General features: G+C 34.7%; 1 protein-coding gene and 1 long non-coding RNA gene across 3 annotated transcripts; both read left to right on the top strand.

Moving 5' to 3' along the window:
• Positions 1-289: 289 nt before the first annotated feature.
• On the top strand, positions 290-2,396 carry LOC128196526 (uncharacterized). Its single transcript, XR_008248931.1, has 2 exons — positions 290-754; positions 2,150-2,396. It is a non-coding gene; the product is annotated as an uncharacterized LOC128196526 (long non-coding RNA).
• Positions 2,397-7,247: 4,851 nt separating this feature from the next.
• Positions 7,248-10,899, top strand: LOC108339842 (uncharacterized). 2 transcript variants are annotated; one of them, XM_052877744.1, is made up of 5 exons: positions 7,257-7,426; positions 7,925-9,378; positions 9,553-9,776; positions 9,876-10,133; positions 10,218-10,899. In XM_052877744.1, the coding sequence occupies exons 3-5, from the start codon at positions 9,559-9,561 to the stop codon at positions 10,744-10,746; spliced, it is 1,005 nt and encodes a 334-aa protein (XP_052733704.1). In that variant the 5' UTR covers positions 7,257-7,426; positions 7,925-9,378; positions 9,553-9,558; the 3' UTR covers positions 10,747-10,899. The 2 variants fall into 2 exon arrangements, with proteins under 2 accessions (XP_017432548.1, XP_052733704.1); XM_017577059.2 differs by lacking the exons at positions 9,553-9,776; positions 9,876-10,133; positions 10,218-10,899 and having other exon boundaries at positions 7,248-7,426; positions 7,925-8,548.
• Positions 10,900-11,613: the final 714 nt, after the last annotated feature.

The raw sequence follows: 11,613 nt of genomic DNA, 5'->3' as shown, positions 1-11,613 counted from the left end.
CCCACTTAGGCATTCAGTTAAACCAACTAGATATGTTCTTTACTGAAAATGGAAACGTTATAAAAGCTTGAATAATTAATACTATGTTAAAATTTTATTTATATTGATTCGATCATTAATAGTAATAATAATAATAGGAAGAAGAGATTTAAGTATTTAATATAGTTATATTTGATTATCTAATAAATTATTATTACTATTATTATATATGTAAGACCCTGAAAAATTAAAGGAAAATGTGAATCTCGGGTCATTAGTAGAGTAAGAAACCAAACATGTATCAAGTTGTAACAAAAGTTAAAGTTTATATGCAAAATACAATGCTGTCAACTTTGACATGGTTTGGTATTTTAATTATAATTAATTGTACAAATTAGATATTAAGTTGATTCTTTTTCCATTAGAAAGTAGACTCGAATAGCTTCGATTCGAGTACTTATACGCGTAATTCCGACATCGGGAAGGGGTTCAACCGGACTGACAAAGTTGTCAAAATCAGACTCACTCGCTGTACGCGTTTTGGACGCGTTTTGGACGCGTTTTGACTCAGTAAACGCGTTTTACTATTTAAACACGTTTTTCTGGTTATTTAAGAGGGTTTTGGGGCTGAGAGAATTCCTAAGTTGAATCTGAGAACTGTTACCTAAAAGCATTGGACCAGAGAAGTTTTAGAGCTAAGTTTGGAGCCACGAGAAGGAATTCTAAGGCAGAGGAACGTCGGGGAACCGTTTGAAAGCAAGCTTAGGAGAAAACCGTAAGGGGAGCTAACCTTGAGTCTTTTTGTTTCTGTATGATCTAAATTTGGTATATGTTTAGGATTTTGATTCCCTTTATGATTTTAGAATGAAATTCTGCTTCTGTTGTATCTTTTGAATTGATGTACGGTTTGGAATTGGGATATGTTTCTGTTTTGATGGTTTTGAAGAGATCTTGTTCATATTAAGCATTTTGAATCGGTGGAAGTTTTTAGGTATACGTATAGATCGGAGATTTTGAATCTGTTTATGGATTTAAAAGGAGACTAGGTCTTGATCGGAAATTTTGGATTGTACTAATTATCCGCTGCCTTTTTAATTATATGTTTAGTTTAGATGTTTATAAGATTTGGATGAATATGGGTTGTTGATGGGAGATAAGTTTTTGGATGTCTAGAAAATCTGTATGATGGAAGGAATAGTCGTTATAGTCCGGGAAGTGAATTTTCGTAATTTTGGAATAGTAAATTCGCTTGAGTGAATGAGTTAACTCGCTGAAGCGAGTTATGCGTAACAAATTTAGTGTTTTGATATTTTTGACGTTTTGGGAGTTTTGGATGTCCGTTTTAGACGTTCTTTAGGTCGATATGGGGGGTTTTTGACCCTTCCAGAGCCATTGGTGAGGGTATCCAAGCTGTTTGAACTACTTAATGGTTCAAATTAATTGACCATAAAGAGTTATGTGTTAATAAGTGATGTTTCTGTGAGGTTGTGAAATGTCTGAGTATGTGAGAATTATTTTCTTGAGATATGATTAAAGATGATAATATGTTGACATGTGTATTTATGAATGGAAATTGTATAATAGAGTTCCAAGGAGGAACTCCTTATTGATTTTGTGTCAAGTACTGTACGTATGAATATAGGAACTCCGACTTAGGGGTTCATTCTTATGCTCTCAATAGTCTCGATCTCACTTAGAGAGAAAGCTATGTGGTGGAGAGTGGAAAATCCTTACCGAAGATCCACAGTGTGAGTGGACAGAGTAGGAAGGATGTAGCTTCAGTGGTGATATTCATATCCGAAGATCCAGTTTGGAGGACAGAGTAGGATAGAATAATTGAGCTAGCGAATAAGTACATCCATGTCCGAAGATCCAGTTTGGGGACAGAGTAGGATAGGATGTAGTTGAGTAAAAGTACCACTGCAAGTGTAGAACTAGCTAAGAGTTCAATATTCATACGATTGTCCGAATGAATGGAGTTTACGAATGATAATGGTATGTTTATTATATTATTGAGTAATTTAACTTATAAGATGGAAGTTTGGTTATTAATTTAATTTACCATGATGTTTTTGTATTGCATTAGCTCACCCTTGCTTTGTCTGTTGTTTGGTTGTTATTTTGTGTTATGTATTTTGATTGGCGATGATCATCCGGTGGATGGGAGCAGAAGTCGGTGATATGCCGGTGGAGCAAGCCTTAGATGGAGGATCGACTGAAGAATAGTTTTAATATTGAAACCTATGTTTTTATTTCTGTTTTAAGGTGTGGAGTGTAATTAGTTTGAATTAACAGTGAGGGTTTGTATAATAATGAGGAAAACTCTTATTCCTCCTTCTATCAACTGTTCTATTGTATCAATGATGTAAGAACTCTATTATAGTTTGATGCTATAATTATGGGGATGTTACAATATATATTCAAGTTAAAAATATTAAATTGTTAACTCAACTACAAAATTATGTTACCAAGGTTGTTTTTGTGACTTAAAAATAAAACAAAGCTAACTTAGGAATTAAATATATTATCTTTGAATTAGAATATTAAATTTAAGTAGTTTTTTAAAATGTTCTTTTTGAAAAGGTGAATATGAAATAAGAGAAAAGTCACAAATTCTTCCTATTCTTTATTTAAATCTTTATTTAGATTAACTTCGATATGTTTACTAAAATACTTAATATTACCATTCTTGTAACTTCTATATTTGCTCACCTAATTTTTATATCAATGTAAAAATAAGAAATAATAGTATTATATTTCATTAATTATAGTATAATCATGGGTTAAAATGATATAATGATATTTATATTATAATTAATATTTAATATTTTATCACTTGTTATAATAAGTGAGAATTGTAGTATTGTGAGATGAGTTATGTAGGTTAACTTGCAAAATCGTAAAAAGGAAGTATATGATGCATTGAGTATTTTTGTTCACTTAGGTTTACTATACATAACCCATAGCTCGTTTAGATCAACAATGAAAAGGACAAACCACTCCACCTAATTACTTATAATTTATGAATTTATCTCAAAATATATTCCTAGTTTGTGATGTGTCTACTGAAAAGTATGATGTGAATTTATCATTAATTAGCTTTACTTTTGAAAGAGTCTTTTCTCCGTTTTTAATTTGATCATTTTGATTACTTAAAATTTAGTTTTTGTTATTATTTTAGTTATGTGTACCTCAGATCGAATTTTTAACTGTTTTGTACTTAAAAATTATAAATGATAAAAGTATGAATATTATTTATTTATATATATAATTTATTCTTTTTATTAATTTAATTAAATAAAAATAATTTTATTAAAATTTTGCACATAATGTTTTTCATATTATAACTTAGAGAAAAAATTACGAAACAAATAGTTAAACTTGGAGAGAAAAATTAATTCGTATTTTTAATGTGAGGCGGACTCCTCTAACTCTTCTTTTATGAAAGTAAATGCAAAATAACCTAAAGGAGAGGTCGGATGGATTCAAAATCTAGGCACGAGTTTTAATATAACTAATGTTGTATGTTATGCTTTTTGGACACCAAAAAAGTGTGACTATCCAGTTTTATTTTTCTTCTAAAACTAGTAAAATATTTAATATTGAAAGAATATAAATTTTCTTTCCTAAAGTTAATCATTAAAAAAATATATAATTATATAAATATTAAGAAGAATATTAAATAACAATTAAATAAATATAAAATAATTATAATAAAATAACAAAATTCATGTGTTTTTTATCTAGGAAATTAAGGATAAATATAATTATATATAAGTCTTTAAAAATATTTTTAATAAACTAAACATGTTTAATAAAATAAAGATGAAAAAAAGATATCAGGACCAATGTTTAATAAAGAGGAGTATCTAAATATCCATTTTTATCTTCTTACCAACTTTAAAAAAAAAAGTCAAAAATTGTTCATACTAATAAAAAATTGTTTAAAATCGAGACAAGCTCAATTAATAATATATAACCAAAGACATGTTATTTTCATCCTTAATTACATAACATTATGTTAGCCCAAACTTAAGTTTTAAAGTTAGAATCAATTTCTTAACAGGAGACTAAACATTCAAATGTTTCTTAAAAGTGATGTTAACTTACATTAGTAATTAGTCAAAAACACGTATCTTTTGATAAATTGATGGAAAAATGAGAGAATATTATCTGATGCAAAAAGAAAAAGAAAAACACCGTTTTTCTCTTGTTCTTTGTGTAAGCGTGTCTTGCTTTACCAGGCTGTAACGGAGTAACTGTCATAATCAACCTTGAATCAATAGCAGCTTTCATGCACAAATCAGTCTTCACTATTATTTTATGTTTGATTTTCCTCACATTACAAAATTTCAAAACTATATAGTATGAAAATAAAATAATAATTACATAATTAAAAAATATAAAAATGATTAGAAATGACATAATCTAATTAAATTATTTATGTTTACATGTAATAGTTATTGAGAATCCAAGTGTGAATAATTCACACATTGGATAGAAATGAGAGAGTAGAACAATATATAAATATATAAAAGTGAAAGACCCATTAACTCATTGGCTTGAGGTTTTGAATGAAGAGTGGTGTCGATTCCTTATATAGTTGACTCAGATGTTATTAGTGTTTGTGTAACCCACATGGAACCTCTTTCTCGATAGACCTAACAATAGTTTCATATCATTTAAAAATTAAAATTTTATTTACTTTTAAAAATAAAATTATAAAAACAAAAACTCTAAAACGTACAATACTTCTAAAAAGGTTTAATAGTCAATTTTGTCCCCAGTTTCGTTGATAAATCTAAATATAGTCTCTCGTTTTAAAAGTGTTTGAAATAGATCCTCACTTTTAAAATTTTGAGTCAAATTAGTCCCTTCCGTTAAATATAACTAAACAGAGTTAATGGGGTGATGATGTGGCAGCTGTTAGTGGTTACGTGTCATAATTTACTTACGTGCATTCTGACGTGTTCCTTAAATACAGAAAATAGGGTTTTATTAAAAACTTGGGTTTTTTTCATTAGTCCTCAACTCTCTCGAATCATCCAAAACAACCCGAACTGCTTAGTTGCCCTGCCTCAATTTCGCAGAAATAAGTTTGATGATGTGCTTCAGCTTCCCATCCTTCTTGAGCTCGACGATTTCGCTGTAGGGAAGGCGATCGAAGACCACGGGAAGCCCTCGAGACCATGTTTTAAGCTGCTCATGCGAGAGAGCTTCAGATTTTTTGGCAGACTGCTTTTTGGAAGAGCGTCTTTGTTGTCGTCATTGTCGGATTTTGGGGTGGGAATTCGAGAGAAGACGGAAGGGTAACAAGGGGATTTTGATAAAATTGATACACTAAAATGCCACAAATTCTAACAATTGAGATCCATAGTGTATATATTCCAATTCAATCCAATGAACAAAACATGCCGAAATCATCCTCGCACTAGCCAAACTCGCCGCCGCCACCGTGAAGCATCTTCACAGGAGCACCACCTCGCGCAAGCCGCGACGCAGAAGCGCCCCAATGCCTCCATTCAACCAAGGACAACACAGAATCCAAACCAACATCACCCTCACCAAGTTTAGAACTTTCTCCACCCTTTGAAGGATTTTCAACAATGCTATCAGAATTCGACTCGGGTGACTTCAATTCAGTGAACTCACCGCCCCTTTCAGCTTCCACGTACATCATAAGCGCCTTTTTCTGCATCAATTTAAGCATGTTCAAAAACTCGTTGTTCCTCGAGGGGGTCAGGCTCTGCTGTAACCCCAACAGCGTGACAGAATTCGGCGTGACCCGAATGATTTCACTAACGGGTCGACCCGAGAGGCCCTGAACGAGCAACGCGGCGAGGCCTTTGGTGAGGACGGAGTCGGAGTCGGCTTCGTAGATGACGTCGCGGTTGGGGTCGAGGTAGGCTCGGACCCAGAGCCTTTTTCTGCATCAATTTAAGCATGTTCAAAAACTCCTTGTTCCTCGAGGGGGTCAGGCTCTGCTGCAACCCCAACAGCGTGACAGAATTCGGCGTGACCCGAATGATTTCACTAACGAGTCGACCCGAGAGGCCCTGAACGAGCAACGCGGCGAGGCCTTTGGTGAGGACGGAGTCAGAGTCGGCTTCGTAGATGACGTCGCGGTTGGGGTCGAGGTAGGCTAGGACCCAGACTTGGGAGACGCAACCTTGGACCTTGTTGTTGTTGGTTTTGAAGTGAGGGTCAAGGGGTTTGAGGTTTTTGCCATAGAAGAGGAGTTGTTCGTATTTGGCCTTGGGTTCGCGAACGGATTGGAAAAGGTGGACGATTTCTTCGAGCTTCGAAGGAAGGTCTTCGATGGGTTGAAGGGAATTGGACGATGATGACGATGATGATGGCGGCGGCAGTGGCGGTGGTGATGATGATGGAAGTCTCTGGAAGGTGATGAATTTAGAGAAGAGAGTTTTTCTTAGAGAAGAAAGGAAAGTTGGGGTTTTGGGAAAGAGGGAGAGAGAGATTGTCTTCTCTGAATCGAGATTCACACGTTAGGACGCACATATAACACGTAATCACTAACAACTACCACATCATCACTCCCATTAACTCCGTTTGATTATATTTAACGGAATGGACTAATTTGACTCAACTTTAAAAGTGAGGATCCATTTCAAACATTTTTTAAAACGAGAGACTATATTAAGATTTGTCAATGAAACTGGAGACAAAATTGACTATTAAACCTTTTTAAAATGAATGTAATTCATAGAAAGATTTTTTTGAAAGAACAGAAGTGAAAAGTGAGTGGACGAAAGAATGCCTAGATTTTGGAGAGTCAAGGTTTGGGTCTAGTTATTGGGAGACAGATGCAATGCACTCTACGTTTTGGAGTTTGACATTTATGCTGCTTAACAGAATCCAACCTAGCACAACTATGTTTTACACAACCACCCTGTCTCAGCCCACGGATTTCAAACTTCCCACACACGCTTTTCTTTCTTCATTTTTTATTTACTTTTTTCTCTATTTATACAAATAATAAACATTTAAACTTTTTTAATATATCAATATCGTGCATTTTTAGAAGAATAACAACACCTAAAAAAATAAAATAATCTGAACTCCATTATTTACCTATACTAAATACCCCTTGCATATAATTATCATTAAATAGATTGAAATTGTTAAAATGTAAAATAAACCTTTACAAAAAATAAAAAAACTGTAACGATATAAAATAAATGAAACAGTTAGATTTTTTATGTATATATATATATATATATATATATATATATATATATATATATAAAGGAAACGATAGGGTTGGGTTGAATTGAGAGAGTGGAGAGAACAGAGATCTAGTGAGTAGAGAAACAGTATCTTTCTCTGTCTCTGTTTCTGTTTCCCTTGGCCTCTTACTGTCAGAAGCAGCACTGTTACACTTCCCTGCAACTGCAGTTCATCCAACTCAACCAACTCTCTTTACCAGGTTTCACATCGCTTCAGCTTCCTTTCGGATGTGTCAAACCTTCTTCTTGTGCTCAGTATTTCTTGCTTTTCATTACAATATCCTATTCGTTTTGTTTATTTCATATGTGACTATCATATATGACTTCATTAGTATTGTTTTCGTGTTTTGTTCTGCATTTGTTTCAAAACTGTGTTTAGATTGGATTCGAAGAAGCCTGGCTTGTTCAAATTTGTTGGTTGATTTTACTATGCTGAATAGTCTAATTCATGTTTCCTGATTTAGGTTTTCTTTTTCAACGATAGATATATCCATTCTCATCCTCTGAAATCTGTCTCCGAAGTCTGTCTGCTACAATTTTGAATATTGACCTAATTGAAATCTTAATTGTAGAGTCTTTTACTGAAAAATAAAAAATCTAAACCTGAAATTGGGAGAACAAGGACAATTGAAGTGTTTGGTGAGTTTTGAGGAGTAAGATTTAGAAGAAAAACTGACTCTGTTTTGAATTTTTGGCAGAGAAAGTAGTTTGCATGAGGTGATTTTGTTGGATTTGGAGAATATGGGGAGAGGCAGAGGAAAGGGTAAAAAGTTAAGTGTTGGCAATGATGAAGATGGTGTTATAAGTGGGGAGGAAGAGAGGGTTCCGAAGCAAAAAAGAAGAGGAAGGCCACAAAAAGTGTTGAAGGATGAGTTTGATGAAGAAGAAATTGAGGAAATGGAAGATGATGGCAGTGGTGACAGCATGAAGAATCCCAACAGCACAAAACAAGGAAGAAAAAAAAAACGAAATTATGAGGAAAAAGTAGAAGCTGGTGAGGAGAAAAGTGGGGTTAGAATTGGATCAAACATGGATGGCTTAACAAAGTGTAATGGATTTAGACAGAATGGAAGCAGGCGAAAAAGTAAGCCTCGACGAGCTGCAGAAGCTGGTGTGCTCTGTAAGCAAGACTATGCTTGAAAAACCTTTCTTTCTTCTCATTTCTTTCATTTTTTTTTTTTGGTTTGAAGGATTCATTGCTGCTATTTTTCTATTTATATTTTGAGATTGAATCGGGAAATTTACTGCTATGCTTGTAGGTTTCTCTGTTAAAATGTAATTTTTGGTTTCTGCTATATATGGAAACAACTGTTTGTAGTTCATTCCAATTACAAGTCCTTGGGCTATTCTGTATTTGGATCAAATTCACTTTATTGCAGAAAAAGATATAAAAATTAAAATTAATTCTTTATAGGTTAAAGTTAATTTATATACAAGTTAATTCATATATAATTAAAATTACTCTTCCAACCAAAGTACACTGATATTGATTTGACTGCATCTCAATCTGTCATAGTAAAAATAATAGCAATAATTTATATATATATTATTTATTTTTCCTTTTTTTTCACGTAATATAATCTATAAATCTATTTCTCTAGTACATATTAAGTGTTCATGAATATTTTTTAGGTTTAATAGGTTCGGAGGTCCCTATATTTGCGGGTTCGTTTCAGTTGGGTCCTCCAATTTTTAAAGTGATCAATTGGGTCCCTAATTTGGTAAATGTGATTCAATTATAGGATCTTCGTTAAATGTAGTTAACGTACGTTAACTTTGTTATGAAGTGGAAGCTGAGCATCCAGGTGGCATCCTTCGTGGATTTTTTTCATTTTTAGAAATTATTAACTAATGTTAAATATATTAATAAATAAAAATATAATTAGAAATTATTAAACATATCAAGTAATGTTTCGTTTTTTGGGTAGCTTCTGTCTGAGTAATTGGGGAAATCTGCGAAGTTAGGGTTCGTTGGAGGTGTTCTGGCATTTGGGAAGCACCGCTTTTGCGTGAGAAATTACTCAGCCATACCCTTTCGTTTTATGAAATTGTAGTGCTGTATCGGTGGTTTCGAGTAAAAGCTTGTAACATTTGGTGGTGAATCACGTGGAGGAGTTTCGCGGAGGTCGTTGGAGGTGTAGCACGTGTCCAGGTTAGTAAATGTTTAGTTCTTTGTATAATTTTGACAATGATGCATGGTCAGTCGTGGTCCCCCATGTTCGAAGTGGTGTGGTAGTGTGTTATTTATGTTGTTATAGAAATTTGTGTTGAAAGTGGTCCCCCATGTTGTTATACCTTTAACAACACTGTCAATTTCAAATTACAGGGCTTAATGCAAGCTTTTGAAGAGGTGCTCCCTACAGTTGATCATCGGTTTTGTGTTAGGCACCTGTACGCAAATTTCAGGAAAAAATTCCCTTCAAAGCAGCTAAAGCGGATGATGTGGAAGGCAGCTACAGCAACTCATCCACAAGCCTGGGAAACCGAAATGAGAAATATAAAGGAAGTCAATCTCGAGGCATTCAAATACCTTATAAAAATTCCTCCAAGGTATGATGATATTTCAAAATCTCTTGAAATGTGATTCAATTCATAGTTGTGGAAGTGGCAGACTGTGATACCCATATTTCGTAATGTCTTCAAATGTAGATACTGGTCACGATCAAGGTTTACGACCAATGCTAAGTGTGATACTTTGGTAAACAACATGTCAGAGGCATTCAACAGTGTAATGCTGCATACAAGGTCAAAGCCAATCATAACCATGTTGGAGGATATCCGCCTTTACTTGATGAACAGATGGGCAACAAACCGAACAAAAATAGCCTCATTGTCTGGGGTGATTTGTCCAAAAATCAAGAGTAGACTTAATAAGGAGTCCCGGCTAACCAAATTTTGGATTCCAAGGTAACCGTAAAATATTTTCATTTATCATGTGTTCAACAATTTAAGTGTATGCGTACTTTCTAAATTTTAATTCTGTTTTTTCAGCTGGTCAGCACTGCAGTTGTTTGAAGTTCGTCATGTGTCCCAAGTTGGTGACAAGTTTATAGTTGATATAGACAAAGTTGAATGCACATGCAGGAAATGGGCTATCTCGGGCATTCCATGCTGTCATGCGTTGGCTGTTATGAAGTTTCTGAATTTAGATGCAGATGATTTCATCCCTGTTTGTTTTAGGAAGTCAACATACCAAGAAATCTACTCTTCCATTGTGTATCCAGTTAATGGTCAGAATATGTGGGAAATTACCCCATATAATGATGTGCTCCCTCCAAAAAAGAGAATATTGCCAGGGAGGCCTAAGAAGAAAAGAAGGTTGCAGGAATGGGAGTTAGTCAAGGACGACACAAGAATGAGGAAGGGTGGCATGCATAAAAGATGTGGCATTTGTAAGGAGGTGGGTCACAACAGAACTTCTTGCCAGAAATCAACCCAAGATGGTGAACTGAACCCTGACCAAACACAACAAAGCAACCCAACAAATGAAGAAAACATACCATCATCAAATCAGCCTTAATCAATTCTGATCGTGAACCTTTTCTGATGTAAACAATTCTGATCGTAAACAATTCTGATGTAAACCTCCTAGTTTTGTAATTATGTAAAAAATTCTGATGTAAACAATTCTGATCGTGAACCTTTTCTGATTAATACCAGTTTGCTATAATGACAACTTTGCTTTTATGGAATGTTATCTTTGCTTTTATGGAATGTTATCTTTGCTTTAATGGAACGCTCGTCAACCTGTCGACGACAGCGAGCGGACGTTCGCTCGGAGACGGTCGACCAGTGTGTCCAGAATAGGTGGACGCTCGTCCAGAGTGGACGCACGCGCGGACGCTCGCACAGCGAGAGGTGGACGCTCGTCCAGTGCGCATGCATCAAGAGGACGCTCGCCCTGTGGACGCACGTCCAGCGAATACGCCCAGTGGACGCTCGTCCAGTGCGCACGCATCAAGAGGACGCTCGCCCTGTGGACGCACGAGAGAACGCTCGCCCAGTGGACGATCCTCCAGAAAAAACGCTCAGTGGACGCGCGTCCAGCGAGCTAAGAGGGCGCTCGTAATTTAGCTATCAAATTGTGGTCTGATCAGGATAACAATGCTGTAATTTAGCATTTGAACAATGAAACTGCTTATTCTATAAATTGAAACTGCTTATTCTATAAATATGATTTAGCATTATAACAATGTTGTAATTTAGCAGTAATTATGTACACAGTATATGGACTGAATTTATAACAACTGTTCCATTTCATTCATTTCATTAATTTCATTACAACAGACCAAACCTACAACAAAGTTACAACAAATCATCCTTTCCTCATCAACATTGAAACTAAAACTATCTGTATTACACATAAAACAGACACCAACAACATCAC

This window comes from Vigna angularis, chromosome 5 (genome assembly GCF_016808095.1).
Source record: "Vigna angularis cultivar LongXiaoDou No.4 chromosome 5, ASM1680809v1, whole genome shotgun sequence".
Taxonomy (NCBI): domain Eukaryota; kingdom Viridiplantae; phylum Streptophyta; class Magnoliopsida; order Fabales; family Fabaceae; genus Vigna; species Vigna angularis.
The sequence above is the reverse complement of the archived record's forward strand: the minus strand, read 5'-3'. Positions and strand labels throughout refer to the sequence as shown.

Bases quoted from the DNA above. Each gene is read 5' to 3' on its own strand.
- LOC108339842 (XM_052877744.1), top strand. From the start codon at position 9,559: ATGCAAGCTTTTGAAGAGGTGCTCCCTACAGTTGATCATCGGTTTTGT. The intron at 9,777-9,875 runs GTATGATGATAT...CTTCAAATGTAG, and splicing joins CTTATAAAAATTCCTCCAAG to ATACTGGTCACGATCAAGGT. The intron at 10,134-10,217 runs GTAACCGTAAAA...CTGTTTTTTCAG, and splicing joins ACCAAATTTTGGATTCCAAG to CTGGTCAGCACTGCAGTTGT.